The 19,823-nt window shown below is 38.7% G+C and overlaps 1 protein-coding gene across 8 annotated transcripts in view; it reads right to left on the bottom strand.

The window, feature by feature from the left end:
* The window catches only part of RECQL (RecQ like helicase), a 46,056-nt gene that overhangs the window by 6,608 nt on the left and 19,625 nt on the right, over nucleotides 1-19,823 (bottom strand). For 7 of the 8 annotated variants that reach the window (XM_049102238.1, XM_049102236.1, XM_049102237.1 and 4 more), the window contains 7 exons: nucleotides 15,073-15,271; nucleotides 7,204-7,370; nucleotides 5,876-5,957; nucleotides 4,751-4,899; nucleotides 4,541-4,658; nucleotides 3,865-4,003; nucleotides 1,994-2,085 (listed from right to left, as the gene is read on the bottom strand). In XM_049102238.1, coding sequence (XP_048958195.1) covers nucleotides 1,994-2,085; nucleotides 3,865-4,003; nucleotides 4,541-4,658; nucleotides 4,751-4,899; nucleotides 5,876-5,957; nucleotides 7,204-7,370; nucleotides 15,073-15,271 — 946 coding nt within the window. Of the gene's footprint in view, nucleotides 1-1,993; nucleotides 2,086-3,864; nucleotides 4,004-4,540; nucleotides 4,659-4,750; nucleotides 4,900-5,875; nucleotides 5,958-7,203; nucleotides 7,371-10,055; nucleotides 10,168-15,072; nucleotides 15,272-19,823 lie in introns of all 8 variants that reach the window. The other variant, XM_049102241.1, reaches the window with a different exon arrangement.

Genomic DNA, 19,823 nt, shown 5'->3' with positions numbered 1-19,823 from the left:
GTCCTAACCACAAGAAAAATATACCCATCTTGTAAGGAAAAAGTTAAAATATCACTATTTGTAGGAGACATGATACTATACATAGAAAACCTTAAAGACTCCACTATAAAAAACTAGTAGAATAAATGAATTCAGTAAAGTTGCAAGATATAAAATTAATACACAGAAATCAGTTACATTTCTATACACTAATAATGAGTAGCAGAAAGATAAATTAAAAACACAATTTCATGTACATTTGCACTAAACATAATAAAATATCCAGGAAGAAACTTATCCGAGAAGACAAAAGAAGCTGTACTCTGAAAACTATAAAACACTGTTGAAAGAAATCCAAGATTACACAAGCAAATGGAAAGACCGTCAATGCTCATGAGTTGGAAAAATACTGTAAAATGCCTACTGCACGAAGCAGTCTACAGATTCAGTGTAATGTCTATCAAAATACCAACACTTTTTCTCACAGAACTAGAATAATCCTAAAACTTGTATGGGACCACAAAAGACCTCAAATATCCAAAGAAATCTTGAGAAAGAACAAAGGTAGATTTCAAATCACAGATTTCAAAATATACTATACTATAAACCTGCCATAATCAAAACAATATGGTACTTCTACAAAAATAGATACAGATCAATGGAAAAGAATAGCCCAGAAATAAGCCCACATTTATATATATGGTCAATTAATCTATGACAAAGGATGCAAGAATACAGAGAAAAAGACACTCTCTTCAATAAATGGTGTTGGGAAACCCAGACCACTTTGATCCCATATAACAAAATAAACTCAAAATGTATTAAAGACCTAAATGTAAGACCTATAAGCATAAAATGCCAGAAGAGAACATAGGCAGCAATTTTTTTGACATTGGTCATAGCAACATTTTTCTGAATATGTCTCATGCAAAGGAAACAAAAGCAAAAATAAATTACTGGGACCACAGTAAACTAAAAAGCTTTTGCACAGTGAAGAAAAGACAATTTACCAAATGGGAGAAGATATTTGCAAATGACATATCTGATAAAGGGTTAGTATCCATGATATATGAAGAACTTCTGCAACTCAACACCAAAAAAAACAGTCCTGTTAAAAATGACCAGAAGACCTGAATAGATATTTTCCTAAATAAGACCTACAAATAGTCAAGAGACACATGAAAAGACGCTCACCATCACTAATCATTAGGGAAATGCAAATCAAAACCACAGTGAGAAATCACTTTGCATCTGTCAAAATGGCTAGAATCAAAAACACAAGAAACAACAAGTGTCGGTAAGGATGTGGAGAAAATGGAACACCTGTGCACTGTTGGTAGCAATACAAACCGATATAGCCACTGTAGAAAATACTAGGGAAGTTCCTCAAAAAATTAAAAACAGAACTACCACAGAGAACTACCACATGATCCAGTAATTCCACTACCAAGTACCCCAAAAAACAAAAACACTAATTTGAAAAGATATATGTACCACTACGTTTATAGCCAAGACATGGCAACATCACAAGTATTCACTGTATGCCATTGATATACACAATGCAGTATTACTCAGCCATCAAAAAGAACGAGATTTTGTCATTTGCAACAATATGAATGGACACAGAGGGCATTATTCCAAGTGAAATAAGTCAGACAAAGACAAATACCATAGGATTTCACTTCCATGTAGAAACTAAAAAAGTAAAGAAAGCAGAAACTGACCCATAAATACAGGAAACTGATGTTTGCCAGAGGGGAGGGAGGTGAAGGGATGCACAAAAAGGGGGAAGGAGAGTGGGAGATAGAGGCTTAGAGTCATGGGATGAAAGGCACAGCACAGGGAGTACATGGTCAATGGCACTGTAACATCATTTGCATAGTGGCAGGTGGCAGCTACACTTGTAGTGGGCACAGCAGAGTGTACAGACTTACAGAATCACTATATTGTACACCTAAAACTAATGCAACATTATGTGTCAATTCTACTTCAGTTAGACAAACAGTGAACTCACAAATGTCTTTACAACAATTATCACACATTCTGTTGCATGCTTCTGCATTCCACACTTCATCAAAATGTTGAGCTATCAATACACGGCGACACCTGTAAACACATTTAAAGATACAAATTATTAAATGACCTAATAAGTGTTAAGAATCCCCATTTCAAAACACAGTTACAGATTATATTAGTTTCCTACTGCTGTCATAACATTACCACAAGCTTAGTGGCTTAAAACAACAGGAATTTATTATTTTACATTTCTATAGGTTAGAAGTCTGACATGGGTCTCCCTGGCTTAGAAACAAGGTGTCAGCAGGGATGGATTTCTTCTGGAGGCCCTAGGGGAGAATCTGTTTCCTTGCTTTTTCCAATTTCTAGAGCCTGCCTGAATTCCTTGGTTCATACCCCCTTTGCTCCCTCTTCAAAGCCAACGAGTATTATTCTGACCTTTCCTGCTTCCTTCCACACATAAGGACCCTTGTGACTATACTGGGCCGACCCAAACAACCCAGGGTTCTATCCCTAGTCTCTGGGGGACTATCCTTCACCTACCACATATAATTTTTTCCTTATGTACTTGAAAAAACACTTCTTTTAGAAGCCAAGATTCCCTTTGAGATGCAATATTGTGCAAATATTAAGAGAATCTTCCTGATACCAAAGCAGTTTCTTGCATTTTAGCAGTTTCTTGTATTTGACTCTAAACCCCAAAATATGCTGCTTGGGAGTCTACTGGATATCTAAGAAAATTGTCATTTTCTTATTCCTTTACCTAGATTGTTGTACCACCTATAGGGAAGAAATTACATTTTCTGTCACTGTCCAATAACTGTTTATCAGTTCAGAATTTTTTAGTCCTTTTTAGGATAGGCAGTAAGAGTATAAGGATGACTAATATTAAAAAGCCATCAGGGAACTATATGGTCTAACTAAAACCACCCTAAATACAGATTTAAATTTATTTTTTAAGGAGAAACTTAACCCTGCTCTCAACTATTTCATCAACCCATCAGCTGGTGAAATGGTACATGTTACTGAGCTCAGCTCTCAGCTCTCGACCATTTATACTCTTTCAAAATGAGTAAAGCTTATAGCTATATGCTGGTTCCAGAAGAAAAGGCTTGGACTCACTGTCAATTTATATCAAAACTTTCAATATGGTGGAGGGGATTAAGAGATATAATCATATATAATCTTCCAGTTATAAAATAATGATGACCAAGGGATGTATTATACAGCAGAGGGAATACAGTCCATCATATTGTAACAACTCTGTAGGGTGACAGAGGGTCATTAGACTTATTGTGACCATTTTGTAATGTATATGAATACTGACTCTCTATGTTGTACATGTGAAACTAATACGGATATTGTATGTCAATTATTCTTCAAATAAAATCAGTATTTCCATATGCTTAACTTAAAAAAAAAAAAAAAAAAAAAAAACTCCAGGGCAGCCCAGGTGGCTCAGCGGTTTAGCGCTGCCTTCAGCCCAGGGCCTGATCCTGGAGACCCGGGATTGAGTCCCACGTCGGGCTCCCTGCATGGAGCCTGCTTCTCCCTCTGCCTGTGTCTCTGCCTCTCTTTCTCTCTCTGTCTCTCATGAATAAATAAATAAAATCTTAAAAAAAAAAAAAAACTCCATTAAAAAACAGTTTTGGAGGATTATCAGGGAGAGGGGGAGAGAGAGAGAGAGAGAGAGAGAGAGAATCTCTTCTTGAATTAAGGCAGATCCTGAAGGTTCAGGTACTGACATTTGCTTTTACAAGTTTATACTTGATACTCTGCCAGTAGATTTACTTACTGAGCAAGTACTCAAAGTAATTTCATATCATGCTTATGTTTAAATGACAAGTTATAAAAAAGTATGTGGCTTACTTGCTTATGTTTTGACAATATGACACCATCTCATAAAGCTTCTGTTGTCCCACGTTTTCCATCACCACCATTGAACTTATTCTGAATATATCTCCAAAGCCATAATACAAAATACAGTCCGCTTTCATGTCATCTCGACCTGTAGTGTGAGAAATCTTGAGATTGCAAAATTACTTGAAAATTTGAAAATATGCAAAAAAATGTAAAATCAGCTGACAATGCTTGTTTACATATATCAAATCTAAAAATTTCAGAGATATGAAAGTTAATTTGTATCAGCTGCCCTCAAATTCTCAGAAAAAAAATGACTAAAGAGATTTATGATCAGCTTTTAAGTTAAAAAATATGTGCTATATAATCCAGTTACTGAAGTTCTAAATTTGAAACCACTAATTAAAAATCCAGAAGGCAAAGATGGACATCAAATTATCTTAGCAAACATAGGAACAATTTCCAACACTCCCATACAAGTAAGATAGGCACTTAAGAACATAAGTATAAATAAGTATAAAACTGCAAAAAAAATAAAAATTTTAAAACCTGCAAAAATTATTTCATTGTCTAATATACTAGCTAATAAAGAAGATTAAAAATACAGAATTATTAAGCAGCATATATAGTATGTTTTCTGGAAAAGCTTTGTTAAAAGTTACTTCTGGATAGTAGTTGTACATACCTGCACGTCCACTCTCTTGGTAATAATTTTCAATAGATTTACTCATTGAATGATGGATAATAAACCTCACATCTGGTTTGTCAATTCCCATACCAAATGCAACCGTGGCCACTACTACCTAAAATTTGTTTTAACATTTTTTGTTAGTTAAATCAAGTTAAAAATATTTTTAAATGTTAATTAGGCTTCTACTGAAGATATATACTTAACCTGAATTTCATTGGCTGACCATCTTCGATGAACCCTGGTCTTATCTTCTGGTTCCATATTGGCATGGTATGCACCTGCCTGAATTCCCAGTTTCTGTAAACTAACTGTAACTTGCTCGGAGTCTTTCTGAGAAAAGCAATATATGATTCCTGTAGTAAAATATGTTCAGTTGTTAGATATATATAATTTTTAACATACATTCAACATGCTGATTAATATAATGCACAGGAAAAAAGATTTAGAAAAGAATTCCAAGGTCCTGAACACATGTGACTTTCTGGTATAATTCAAGATTTGATCAGCAGCTTGCTCTAAAGGACAAATAAGCCCTGGGCCACCAATTTTGGTTCCCATTACACCTCTCTTTCCTCTCAAATATGATGTAAAAGGTTTCATGTGCAAGTGACTTTGGGGACCATCGCACTGAACAAAGTTGTTTTTTGTTTGTTTGTTTGTTTGTTTGTTTTTTGCACTGAACAAAGTTAAACAAGTTTCTCTATTTGCAGGGCTGGCCAGAACTTCTCATGTGCCAACTGATATACCCTGTGAAGCTCAAGAAGGGAAAAACAGCTGCAGCCTTTCTCAAATTTGACCCTGGAGCTCCTTTCACCCAGGGCACCATTAATATCTTCTGAAAATCTGTAGAACAGCTTTGAAATGCTTTTACACAAACTCTGTGCTTCAGTAACTCCTGTCTATGCATAAATTCTGGAGCATGGATACAAATACTCTCCACCTACAGTTAACTCATTCAATATATACTATTTATTCCTTGCTGTATCCTTTTCTATAAAGGACTATGTATTACATCTCTTCAGAAAATCACTGCTTAACCTTCTATCTTATACACAGTGGATACTTACTAAATATGTGCTGTTGATACTTAGCATTATGTGTTAGGTCCACTATTTAAAGCAATTAGGTGCTGGACTCTTATAATCTGTCCCATGAGCAAACGACACATCCAATTTCTAAGATCACCAAGTAAACTAATTCTTTCATAACATTTTCAAGTATCTTCTAACATGCATTAATATTTCTGGCAGCTCATCATTCACTAGATCAATGTAATATTAATTACTTTTTTAAAGTTCTGTCTTCAAAGTTGGTTTGTTTTTGCATTACCTGATTGCCCTTTGTATCTCCCATTAATGAGCTTTACAATATCCTCGATAACATCTTCCGTGTTGGAGGGCTTCTGCCGAATCTAAGAAAAAGCTAACTTAGTACAAAGTAAATTAATGAGCCTCATCCACATAGCCATTTGCTTAACAACTTTCAGGGTGCTGTGCTTTTATGGGTACAATGCTTATCTCTTACTCATATTCACCTCCCCTGACCCTGCCACCACCCAGACTCTTCTTGATCCTTGGTTTTGAATTTACTAGGAATGAGGAGGCACAGAAGCAGCAAATAACCTGTAAAGATGGAGACCTTTTTTATTTTCTGGTGTTTATTTTTTTTTTATGTAGGCTCCATGCCCAGTATGGAAGCCCAATGTAGGGCTTGATCTCATAACCTGAAGTTAAGACCTAAACTGAGATCAAGAGTTGCATGCTTAACTAACTGAGCCACCCAGGCGTCCCTGTTTCTGATGCTACTTTTTTTTTTTTTTTTTAATTTTTTATTTATTTATGATAGTCACAGAGAGAGAGAGGCAGAGACACAGGCAGAGGGAGAAGCAGGCTCCATGCACCGGGAGCCTGATGTGGGATTCGATCCCGGGTCTCCAGGATCGCGCCCTGGCCCAAAGGCAGGCGCCAAACCGCTGCGCCACCCAGGGATCCCTGATGCTACTTTTATAAAAACATAAACCATGGCATAAATAACTTCAGTGAAAACTCCAAAAAATATTAAGTCTATTCTTTTAAAAGTTTCGAAAGAAAAAAAAAAAGCTGTTAACCTATATAATCTAAATTAGCAAATCTTTAATGGCTTATTAATATTTTATGATTAACTTCAGTGGAGATGTCTTTAGGGTCCTTGGTATCAATCTATGCTTCCCCTCCATTCCTGTACAAGAATGTGCATCAATTTCACAAGTCAATGTCTTTTATTTAATCCAGCAGAGGATTATGCAGCAACAGAGACACATGAAGAAAGCATTACTCAAGGATCTGCTTATAATTACCTCCTGATTTTAAAAACTTTTAAATAGAGTTAACTGTTACGTAAATAAACATAATGAAGAGGAAACCTCTGCTGTAATCCTTCATGAAAGTGATAAATTGACATAAAAGTTACAGGGGGATCCCTGGGTGGCGCAGCGGTTTAGCGCCTGTCTTTGGCCCAGGGCGCGATCCTGGAGACCCGGGATTGAATCCCACATCAGGCTCCCGGTGCATGGAGCCTGCTCCTCCCTCTGCCTGTGTCTCTGCCTCTCTCTCTCTCTCTGTGTGTGACTATCATAAATAAATAAAAAATTAAAAAAAAAAAAAAAAAAAGTTACATACCTCATAATAAAGATTTGGCCGATTAAAAGAAGCCGTGAAAGTAAAACACTTTCCCACACACAGTATCTTCTGGGCATCCTTCAGTACATGGCTTGTTGCGGTTGCAGTCAGCCCCATTAGGGCTGTGTTAGGGAACTGCCGCTTCAAGATACCAAGTGCCTTGTAATCTGGAAAAGAAAAAACATCAAGTTGGCCCACTTTCTATCCTTAAGGAGAAAATGACATCTTACCATTACAGTTAAACAATGGTTGCTGGATTTTATTTCCCTAGCTTGCAACTGCTAATCTGCAGTTGGTGCCTGGCCTTTTTGAGTAGGCAGGTGTTAGGCTACTTTTAACTGGTTCTTCAGAAGCACTGCTCTTGCCCGCAGGTGAACTGAACTCCCTGTTGGAGAGAGGAAACACCAAAACATTTCCAGTAAGCTGTGCACTGGTCTGCACCCTCTGACTGGGGGATTCAAGAGTGGAAGTGGCCATAGCATGTGAACCTTACAACTGACAAGAGAGAAGAGAGGCCATCAGCCAAACCCCTTCTACCATCACTATCCTCCAAGTGTGGCAAATTCAGACCAGAAAACTTTTGCTGAGGCACTGGTCTATATACAACTTATTTCCGGGAAACCATTCTGGGCTCATATTTGTCATAAACATTTCAATCACTAGATGAGTTGTCCTGACGTACCTGAAGTTCTTGGAGAACATGGAAAGGGACTGTGGTCGAAACTGCTAAATGCAAAGCTAGAGAACTACCAGGAAAACAGAGAAGGTGGCATTGAGGAAGTCATGAAGGTTTCAAGGAGGTAACGTCTGAGTTGGGTCTTGAAGGACAAGCAGAAGCTCACTAGGCAGGGTAGAAGAGAACACCAGGCACAAACACAGCACATACATATGCTGCAAATACACTGGCATGAAATTACCTGGCAGTCAGATAACAGCAGGCAGTCCTGTCCGGCTAACTCACAGGGGGTCAAGCTGGTGCACCTACTGTCAACTCCAGTAAGTGGGCGAACCACGTTCCCTGTATGGCTCCAAGTGCACATGGCCCAAAAGAAGACCATGTGCAAGGTGTGGCAGGTAGAAGTGAAGTAGCCGCCATTACTCTCTGGGGATCTTTCCAGGCAGATAGGATGAGGGACAGATGCACAGGTGCCCAGGCAGTTCTAGCTTGTCCTAGTTTTTTTCCACTTTCCCTTCAGCTCTTCCTCCCAGCTGTAGGCCTTGCCCACCAACAGGCCCCACCAGATGCTTAGCAGACCTACGGTGCTGACAGCTACTAGGAGGAGAGAGCTTACCAGAGCCCTCTCAAGAGCTTCCCCTGTGTGGCTCCCTCTGGCACCAGACAGGCTCCTTAGACACCACTACAAGCTCCAGTTGGTCATCCCACACCAGTGCTTCAGGAAATCAGGGACTTTCTCTGATCGTCCATCCTTCACTTCCCCAGCTCCTCGTACCACTGTACAGGGCTTGCTTCCTAACAGAAATCCCTGATGACCTGGTGTTCACAGTAGCTCTGCTTCCCCACCTGCACCTCGAATGATAGCACCACAGAAAGACAGCAGAGCACTGAAAGGCAGGCTTAAGTAAGACTGGGAACAACTGTCAGTTGGTTGAAGGAGCTAAGCCTTTGTCCTATAGGAAATGAGTCATCATGTTATTTTTATAGCACACAAGGGATATAGATAGACTCATCTTTTGGTGGCAGCGCAAGGTATGGGCTGGAAGAGGGGAAAGACTAAAGAAAGGGAAATCAGTTCAAAGATGGCAGCAGCCAACTGGAAACCCAGTAAGAACAGGAAACAAGGCATGACAATGAGGACAGAACAGAAAGAAAACACTGAGGAGAAACCCAAGAACAAGAGCCCTATAAGTCCTGGTGACTACTGGGATTTGGCCTCTGGGGGAGGGAGAGTAGGGAGTATCGAGGGGAGGGGAGGGGAGAGAGGGATCCAAGATTCATCCATTCCTGCCAAGCATTTCTCCAGGCACTGAAGACTATGTGGTGAACAAAACAAGGATGTTATGCAAATGGAAGTACAATTCAAGCAAAGAAACCAGACAAAACAAAGAGTAAATCAATAAGTACGTTATTATCAGAGGGTGAGAAGGGCTCATAGTGGTAAGCCTAGTGTAGTAGGAATGTAAAGAGGGAGGAAGAAGAATAGGAAATCAGGTAGAGACAAACAGAAGAGAGATCGTATGTACCGTCTTATGGACCCCAGTTAAGAATATGGAATTTATTCTAAGTACAAAGAGGATCTGGTGGATAGTTTAGGAAGGGAAGTCCCAGGGTTTGATTTGTATGTAGAAAGGATCACTTTGGTTGCTGTGTGAGGAATAAACTGTAGAAGAGTAAGTCTGGAATCAGGCTAGTTGGGGAGCCACTGTAGTGGGCCAATGGAAAGGAGCCTAGCTGGACCTAAGAGCAATACAGACAAAGGGAAGTAGACAAACTTGAGATTCAGTTTAGCAGTAGAGCTGACAGGACTTGGCGATGGCCTGGATCTGCAGAGGTAAGATAAACCAAGGATGATGTGCCATTATTACATTACAGTTATTAGCTGAGAGAACTCCATCCTTCTCTACCCCGCTCTGTGGTGCTGGAGCGGGGAATCCGTACACTCCATTTCTGTTTTGTGAGCTGGCCCTATAAGGACAGAGTACGAGGCTGGAGGAGAAAGAAGTGTCTCAATCCTTCCTTTCTGCTTCCTGCTGGACTTGCTTGTATTCTCAAGAAGTCACCCCAGAAGGCTTCTTCATCCCTATACAAGCACTGTGTCTTCATAGGAGCAGATGAATACAGATGGCAGTTTTTCCAAACTTTGGAGAACCCACTTCGTCACAGGTCCACCCACCTTGGCCTTCACTAGGAGACATCAGCAGCATGGGGCTGTGCCTCCTCAGAGGATGGAATTTCAGCTCCACAAAGACCTTCTTCTCAAGCTTATTACTTCCAAACTTTTCTTCCTGTTCAGGAACAAGACAAGGATGCCCACTCTCACTACTGTTATTTAACATACTAGTAGAAGTCCTAGCCAGGTTAATTAGGCAAGAAAAAGAAATAAAAGGCATCCAACTTGAAAGAAAATAAGTAAAACTGTCACTATTTACAGATGACATGAAATTATACACAGAAAAATCTTGATTCCACCAAAAACCGATTAGAACTAAAATTCACAAAAAGTTACAGAACACAAAATCTATATACAAAAATCAGTTGTGTTTCTATATACTAATACCGAACTATTAGAGAAATTACGAAAACGATTCTGTTCACAATTACATCAAGAAGAATAAAATGCCAAGCGATAAATTTAACCAAGGAAGTAAAATATGCACTTGAAAACTATAAGACCCTGATAAAAGAAACTGAAGATAACACAGATTAATGGAAAGATATTCTGTGTCTATGAAATGGAAGACTTAGCACTATTAAAATGTCCATATACCCAGAGCAATCTACAGATTCAAAGCAATCCCTATCAGGAGTCCAAAGGCATTTTCACAGAACTAGAAAAAAACATCCTAAAATTTGTACGGAACAACAAAAGGCCCCCAATAGCCAAAGCAATACTGAGAAATAAGAAAAAAGATGGAGGCATCAAACTTCATTTCAAACCATATCACAAAGCTAGAGTAATCAAAACGGTATAGTGTTAGTATAAAAATGGAAACATGGATCAGTAGAACAAAATATAGAATCCAGAAATAAATCCACACATATATGGTCAATTAATTTATGACAAAGGCATCAAGAATATACAATGGAGAATCGACAGTCTCTTCAATAAATGGAAAACTAGACAGACACATGCAAAAGAATGAAACTAGAACCTTATACCATATACAAATCAACTCAAAATGGATTAAAATCTTGAACATAATGCCTGGAACCATAACACTACCTGAAGAAAACATAGGGGATAAGCTTCCAACACTGATCTTTGCAATAATTTACCGGATTTGACATCAAAAGAAAAGGCAACAAAAGCAAAACTGTGTAAGTGGTACTGCATAAAACTATAAAATGCTTCTGTACAGCAAAGGAAACCATCAATATAATGAAAAGGCAACCTATGGACTACGGAGAAAATATTTGCGACTATCTGATACAAGGTTAACATAAAAACTATACAAAGAACTCATTCGACTCAATAGTAAAAACAAAACAAAACAAAACAAAAAAATCTGATTGAAAACTAGGCAGAGGATCTGGACAGACATTTTTCTAGACAAGACATACAAATAGCCAACAGGTACCTGAAAAGGTTTCCCACATCACTTATCATGAGTAAAATGCAAATCAAAACCACAGTGAAACATCACCTCACACATTGTTAGGATAGCTATCCTCAAAAATACAAGAAATAACAAGTATGGGAGAAAAAAAGAACCCAGGTGAACTACTGGTAGCAATGTAAATTTGTGTAGCCACTATGAAAAACAATAGTGTGGGGCACCTAGGTCGCTTAGTCGGTTAAGTATCCAACTCTTGATTTCTGCTCAGATCATGATCTCAGAGTCATGAGATGGAGCCCCATACAGGCTCTGAGCTCAGCGCGGAGTCTGCATCTCTCCTTCTCTCTGTGCCCCTCCCTCCACTCTGGCTAGCGCATGCTCTAAAATAAATTAAAAATCTTTAAAAAAAGAAAAAACAAACAAACAAACAATATAGAGGTTCCTCAAAAATTAAAAAATAAAACTACCATATGACCCAACAAGTCCACTCCTGGGTATTTATCCAAAGAAACAAAACCACTATCTTGAAAAGATAGCTATGCCTGGGGGTGCCTGGGTGGCTTATTGGTTAGGTATCTGGCCTTTGGCTCAGGTTATGATCCCAGGATCCTGAGATCAGCCTCACATTGAGCCCCCCTGTCTCTGATTCTGCTTTTCCTTCTCCCTTTCCCTCTCCCTTTCCCTCTGTGTACTGTCTCAAATAAACAAATCTTAAAAAAAAAAAAAAAAAAAAAAAAAGGTACGACCATAGTGAATACCTATTCAGTGCTTAACATTTAAAAAAAAAAAGGTATCTACTCCTCTATGTTCACTGGAGCATTATGCATAACAGCCAAGGCATGGAAACAACCTAAGCATGTAATGATGCATGGTTAAAGAAAATGTGGCGTGTATATATACATACACCCACAATGGAATATTATTTGGCCTTAAAAAATAAGGAAATTCTGCTATTGGCAACAACATGGATGAAACTTGAGAGCATAATGCTAAGTGATATAAGTCAGATAGAGAAAGATAACCACTATATGATCTCACTTATATGTGGAATCTTTAAAAAGAAAAAACAACCCAAAATACTGAAAACACACTGGTGGTTGCCAGAGGTGAGGCACAGAGGTGGGCAAAATGGGTGAAAGGAGTCAAAAGGTACAAACTTCTAGTTACACAACTATTTTATATAACTAAGAGTAATACAAGGTTGTATGTCAATTACAGCTCTATTAAACTTTTTTTTAAAATGGGTACACATTTCCAATAAACTAAATCTGTAGTTGCAGAGGAAGAGAACTAGATATAGAACCACTGATGACGACTAGCAGCTAATTTACAGAGGCAATGCAAGTTATGCTAACACACAAGCAACAGTTCTCATCCTAAGTGATCAACTACTAAGGCTAGAAATATAGGGCAAGGGTGAGAAACTGGATATTTTCAGTAGCTACCAGGCAACAACTCTTTGGAATAGTCTAAATAACATGGTGGGGTCTCTAGTAAAAAAGACAGTATATATCCTGCCTAAGACATGTAAATCAAAATTTAAAAAAATACCTAATGCCCCCAAATAATTCTGAAAGTAGAAAACTGTGTCTTCAGGCCACGAGTCCACCATGCCTGAAGTAGTGTAAGAAAAGACGAAAACAGATTAGAACCATGGGGAACACTTAGGGTGGCAGCAAAGGAAGGAGAACAAGGCAGAGAGAATGGAAAAGAAACACATCAAAAGCCTCCATCACAGAAACCCAGGGAGGACAAGTGGCCAAGAGAGAGATAAATGCAGGAAATGCTCCTCCTGCTCCAGAAGTTAAGTGGGAAAAGGAATTCAGATGAACCCCCTGGATTAAGCCCATGCGGAGATAGATAGGAGACCAAGGTCACCTCTGAGCAGAGTGGTGAAGGCAGAAGGGACTCTGAATTCAGAAAGGAAGGAAGGTGAGAAACAGATGGTAAGTTTAGAGGATGAGGTGAAAGGAAGAACAGAAACAGGACAACACCATAAAGGGGTGAGAAAGGTGAAAGCCTATTTCAGTTTCTCTCTTTGTTTTAGGGAGTCGTAAAATTCAGGAGGTGAGCCTGTGTGGTTCAGTTGGTTGAGGGTCTGACTCTTGATTTTGGCTCAAGACATGATCTCAAGGTTTTGAGACAGAGCCCAGTGATGTGATCTGGGCACAGGGTAGTTTGCTTCTCCCTCTCCTTCCACTCCTCCCCCTACTCGCTCGCTCAATCTCTTTCTCAAATTAAATATTAAAAACTTAAAAAAAAAAAAAGAGGAACCCTGGGTGGCGCAGCGGTTTAGCGCCTGCCTTTGGCCCAGGGCCGATCCTGGAGACCCGGGATCGAGTCCCACATCGGGCTCCCGGTGCATGGAGCCTGCTTCTCCCTCTGCCTATGTCTCTCCACCACCCCCCTCTCTCTCTGTGACTATCATAAATAAATAAAAATTAAAAAAACAAACAAACAAATTCATTCCTTTTAAAAAAAAAAAGATGCAGGAGTGAAGACTTTGACAGAGTGAGTCTTAAGAAGGCAGGAAAGGATGAAGTGGGAGGAGTCATGGTAACACTGATAATAAATGGTCTCTTTTGCCTTACGAAGAAAAAACAAGTCACTAATGTTTGGAAAGGGAAAGAGGGTGACATCCAGACCTGCTGGCACCTATTTTCTGGGGACTGAGAGGCATCTGCAAGTAGGAGTTAGGACCTAACGAGAAGTGAGAAGTTAAAGGCATGAATAGCTTGCTGGGAGGAATGCTAACGGGAGACAAATCAGGAACAAGTCGAAGGGCAGCAGTCTGATGGCAGCTGACCTGAGGTGTAAATTAATGCAGCTGTAAAAATTCTTCCCACCAGTGTTTAATACTGAAACAGCAGGAATGGGGGAATAGAGGCCTGGAGGGGTCCAGAAGCACAGTCTGGCACAGAGCCTGAGGCAGGTAAAATGCCAGGCAATCCAGGAGTAACAGAAGTGGCAAGAGCAGAGTCTGAAAGGAGGCGAGAGTGACTGTCAGGTAATGTCTCAAGCCCTGCTCAAATGCAATGAGGGATTAGAGGGGACCCCAGGGGACCATCTGCGTGTGAAAGCAGGTTCAGAAAGAAATGAGGTTGAAAATCAAGAACATGATTGCTTAAAGCTTAAGGTTGTTTTGCACAGAACAAGTCTGAGTGATCTGCTTCCAGCTATGACTGCAGGATTAGGTTGGAGGAGTACAGAACTGGGTTCCTAAAATACCTGCCCCAGTCCCCCACACTGTAACCCCAAGGTGGTAGTTGGATGTTGACCAGGAAGTGGAGGCTGGAGACTGAATGATGACTAAAGAAGACAACTCTGAAGCAGATACAAATTCCTCACGGAATGTGAGGGAGAACGTGGTGTCAGGAAATCTTTATGGCTAAATGTGGAAGCTAATCATGTTGCTGAGAAACATGCATTTCAAGGGATAAAGGCAATAAGACTAAGCACTCCAGTGAGAGAAGTAAAGATTAAAGACTCAGCCTCTCCATTTTCCTTATAAGGCAAGAGAAAATGAGCAACAGCTAGCTGATGAAATAATTTTAACAGAAGCAGGGATTTCCATCATGTGAGTAAGAAAACAGTCCCTAGCATCAAGGAGTATTCTAGATACATCACACATACCAGGTCTGAAATCATGTCCCCAGTGGCTACAACAGTGAACTTCATCCACAGCAATCCGGGTAAATCTCCTTGCTTCATAGGCTTTCTCTAGTCTCGACATGAACATTTTGCTCTTTGCAATTTTCTCTGGAGTCACATAAATTAGCTTTAGCTTGGAGTTCTTATTTATCATTTCAGCATGAACCCATTTCACATGCTCCTATTAAAAGTAAAAACAGACACAATGATGGAACTAAGCTGGCAGACTGGATACTAAGTGGTAAATGAAGAGGCACTTACTCAAAGCAACAGCCTTGGACTGTTTTAGCAGATGCTGAGTTCATTAAAACTGAGCCCATGTCCCAGTACTAAACTTCAAGGTAGCTGCAAAAAGCATTTTATTTGTTTACTTGTATTCAAATGCTGATAAAAGAATAATCTCATTCGACAAAAAACAAAAAATAAAAGTGAAAACACCTGGGGCACCTGGGTGGCTCAGTCAGTTGGGTGTCTGACTCTTAATTTGGAGTCGGGTCGATCTCAGGATCATGGGATCGAGTCCTATGTCAGCTCTGCACTCAGTGCCAAGTCTGTTTATCCCTCTGTCTGCTCCCTCCCCACACCCAGTCAATCCCTGTTTCTCTCTCAAATAAATAAATAAAATCTTTAAAAAGAAATATCCCTGACTCTCCAGAACTTCTGGCAGTTCTGTAAATGGAAAAAGCAAGATTAAAGAAAAAAAACTGTACTCACATCCTATGAACTACTAGTAAAAGCAAATGAAAACTGGACTTGACCTTGACCTATCCTCTTTTCTTTCCAGTTTTTCAAACAGCAGTGATATGGCATGAATCTTTAATTATCTGCAACTTCTAGCTACTTTCATTACTATTACTTTCTTTTTCAGGGTTATGGAAATATAATAGAAAAAAGCAATGTTCTCCACGTTCATTCTGTTGAAGGAGAGAGCAATTTGGACATGAGAGTTTAAATAAAACAGAAATAGATGAAGGAAACTAAAGGAACCTAGCTACCTGGAGATATGGCTGACACCAGGTCTGGGGGGAAATATGCAAAATGAGCAAGGAGTAACTTCTCATAAAGCAAGCTAGGAGTCAAAAACTATGCGGTGAAGAAAAAAGGGGTGTTTACTGCCCAAAGACAGGACTATTTTGGGAAAATAAAGAATAACACAGATTAAGATCTATCAAATATGTTAAATGTCCGTAAGTTAATAATGATACTTAAAAAAAAGACCTTATTGATCACCTTTAGAGAATGGTAAAGGGAAAGAATTTTTAATATGGTGGTAGACAATACGTAAATGAACAAGCATGGTTGTGTCCCAATAAAACTTTATGGACACTGAAATCTAAATTTCATATAATTTTCACACTTCACAAAGCATTCTTCTTCTGATTTTTTTAACCATTCAAATATATAAAAACTGAGGAGCACCTGGGTGGCTCAGTCAATTGAGTGTCCAACTGTTGGTTTCAGCCCAGGTCATGATCTCAGGATTGTGGAATCAAGCCCTGCATCAGGCTCCCCACTCAGCAAGGAGTTTGCTTCCCGTTCCCTCCCCTCCTCCACCCCACATGCATGTTCTAAAATAAATAAATATTTAAAATACACATGTATATATATATAATATATATGTATATACACACACACACACACAGACACACACATATATACACACACAAACCAAGCAACGAAGACTAGAAAGGAACAGAGACCACCACCAGAAACACCAACTTGACAGATAACACAATGACACTAAGTTCATATCTTTTAATAATTACTGAGTGTAAATAGACTAAATGCTCCAATCAAGACACAGGGTATCAGAATGGATAAAAAAGTAAGACCCATCGAAATGCTGCCTACACGAGACTCATTTTAGAGCTAAAGACACCTGACTATTTAAAGTGAGGGGCAGGAGGGACGCCCGGGTGGCTCAGTGGTCAAGCGCCTGCCTTTGGCTCAGGGCATGATCCTGGAATCCCGGGATCAAGTCCCACATCAGGCTTCCTGCAATAGAGCCTGCTTCTCCCTCTGCTTGGTCTCTGTCTCTCTCTGTGTGTGTCTCTCACGAATAAATAAATAAAATCTTTAAAAAAAAAATAAAATACAATAAAAATAAAGTGAGGGGCTGGAGAACCATCTAACATACTAATGGACATCAAAAGAAAGCCGGAGTAGCCATACATATATCAGACAAAGTAGATTTTGAACCAAAAATTGTAACAAGAGATGAAGAAGGACACTAATATCATAATTAAGGATTCTATTCATCAAGAAGATCTAATAATTGTAGATATTTATGCCCCCAACTTGGGAGCACCCAAATGTATGAATTAATTAATAATAAACATAAAGAAATCCATTGATAATAATACTAGAGGACATTAACACCCCACTTATAGATGATCTAAGCAGAAAATCAACAAGGACACAATGGCTCTGAATGACACACTGGACCAGATGGCTTTAACAGATACATTCAGAACTCTTCATTCTAAAGCAGCAAAATACATTCTTTTTTAGTGCACATGAACATTCTCCAGAATAGACCACATACTGGGTCACAAATCAGCCCTCAACAATTACAAAAAGACTGAGATCATACCATGCAGATTTTCAGATCATAGCACTATGAAACTTGAAGTTAACCACAAGAAAAAATTTGCAAAGACCACAAATACACAGAGATTAAAGAACATCCTACTAAAGAATAAATGGTTTAACCAGGAAATTTAAGAAGAAATTAAAAAGTACATGGAGGCAGGGACACCTAGGTGGCTTAGTGGTTGAGTGTCTGTCTTTGGCTCAGGTCATGATCCCAGGGTCCTGGGATGGATGGAACTCCACATCAGGCTCCCTGCAGGAAGCCTGCTTCTCCCTCTGCCTAGGTCTCTGCCTCCCTCATGAATAAGTAAATAAAATCTTAAAAAAAAAAAGCACATGGAGGCAAATGAAAATGAAAACACAATGAATACTAGAACAGTTTAATGAAACTAAGAGCTAGTTCTTTGAAACAATAAATAAAATTGATAAACCTCTAGCCAGACTTGTAAAAACAAAAGAGAAAGGACCCAAAAAATAAAATCACGAATGAAAGAGAAGAGATCACAACCAACATCACAGAAATACAGATAATTATAAGAGAATTTATGAAAAATTATAGGCCAACAAACTAGGCAATCTGGAAGACATGGACAAATTCCTAGAAACATACAAACTATGAAAACTGAAACAGGAAGAAATAGAAAATTTGAACAGACCCATAACCAACAAAGAAATTAAATCAGTAATCAAATATCTCCCAATAAACAAAAGTCCAAGGACAGATGGCTTCTCAAGGGAATTCTACCAGACATTTAAAGAAAAGTTAGTAACTATTCTTCTCAAATTATTCCAAAAAATAGAAATGGAAGGAAAACTTCCAGACTCATTATACAAGGCCAGCATGACCTTGATTCCAAAACCAAAGACCAACCCCCCCAACTAAAAAGAAGAATTACAGATATCCCTGATGAATATGGATGCAAAAATTCTCAACAAGAAATTAGAAAATCAAATCCAACAGTGCATTAAAAGAATTACTCATCATGATCAAGTGGGATTTATTCCTGGGCTGCAGGAGTGGTAATACTTGCAAATCAATGTGATACACCATTAATAAAAGAAAGGATAAGAACCATATGATCCTCTCAAGATGCAGAAAAAACATCTGCCAAAATATAGCATCCATTCTTAATAAAAAATCTTAACAAAGTAGGGATAGATGAAATATACCTCACTATTATAAAGGCCATATACGAAAGACCTACAGCTAATATTATACTCAATAGGGAAAACCTGAGAGCTTATCCCCCTACGGTCAGGATCAAGATAGGGATGTCCACTCTCAGTATTATTCTTTAAGTACAGTAAGGGAAGTCCTAGCTTCAGTAATCAGACAACAAAAAAGAAATACAGGCATCCAAATTGGCAAGGAAGAAGTCAAATTTTCACTATGTACAAGCGACAGGATACTCTTTGTAGAAAACCCAAAAGACTCCACCAAAAAATTGCTAGACTATATGAATTCAGCAAAGTTGCAGGATACAAAAGCAATGTACAAAAATCTGTTCCATTTCCATACACCAAAAATGAAACAACAGAAAAAGAAATCAAGGAATCAATCTCATTTACAATTGCACCAAAACCCATAAGATATCTAAGAATAAACCTAATCAAAGAGGTAAAGAATCTGTACTCTGAAAACTATGTAAAACTTACGAAAAAAGTTGAAGAGGACACAAAGAAATGGGAAAAACTTTCCATGCTCTTGACTGTTCTTGGAGGAACATTGTTAAAATGTCTATACTATTCAAAGCAATCTACACATTTAATGCAATCCATACCAAAGCAATCTACACATTTAATGCAATCCATACCAAAATATCATCAGCATTTTTCCCAGAGCTAGAACAAATAATCTTAAAATTTGTATGGAACCACAAAAAAAACCTGAATAACCAAGTCAACCCTGAAAAAGAAAACCAAAGCTGGAGGCATCACAATTCCAAATTTCAAGATATATTACAGAGCTGTAGTTAAGACAGTATGGTACTGGCACAAAAAAAGACATATAGATAAATGAAATGGAACAAAAAACCGAAATGGACCCACAGCTCAATGGTCAACTAATCTTCAACAAAGCTGAAAAGAATACCCAATGGAGAAAAGAGAGTCTCTTCAACAAATGATGTTAAGAAAACTAA

This window comes from Canis lupus, chromosome 27, assembly GCF_003254725.2.
Source record: "Canis lupus dingo isolate Sandy chromosome 27, ASM325472v2, whole genome shotgun sequence".
Classification (NCBI taxonomy): domain Eukaryota; kingdom Metazoa; phylum Chordata; class Mammalia; order Carnivora; family Canidae; genus Canis; species Canis lupus.
The sequence above is the reverse complement of the archived record's forward strand: the minus strand, read 5'-3'. Positions and strand labels throughout refer to the sequence as shown.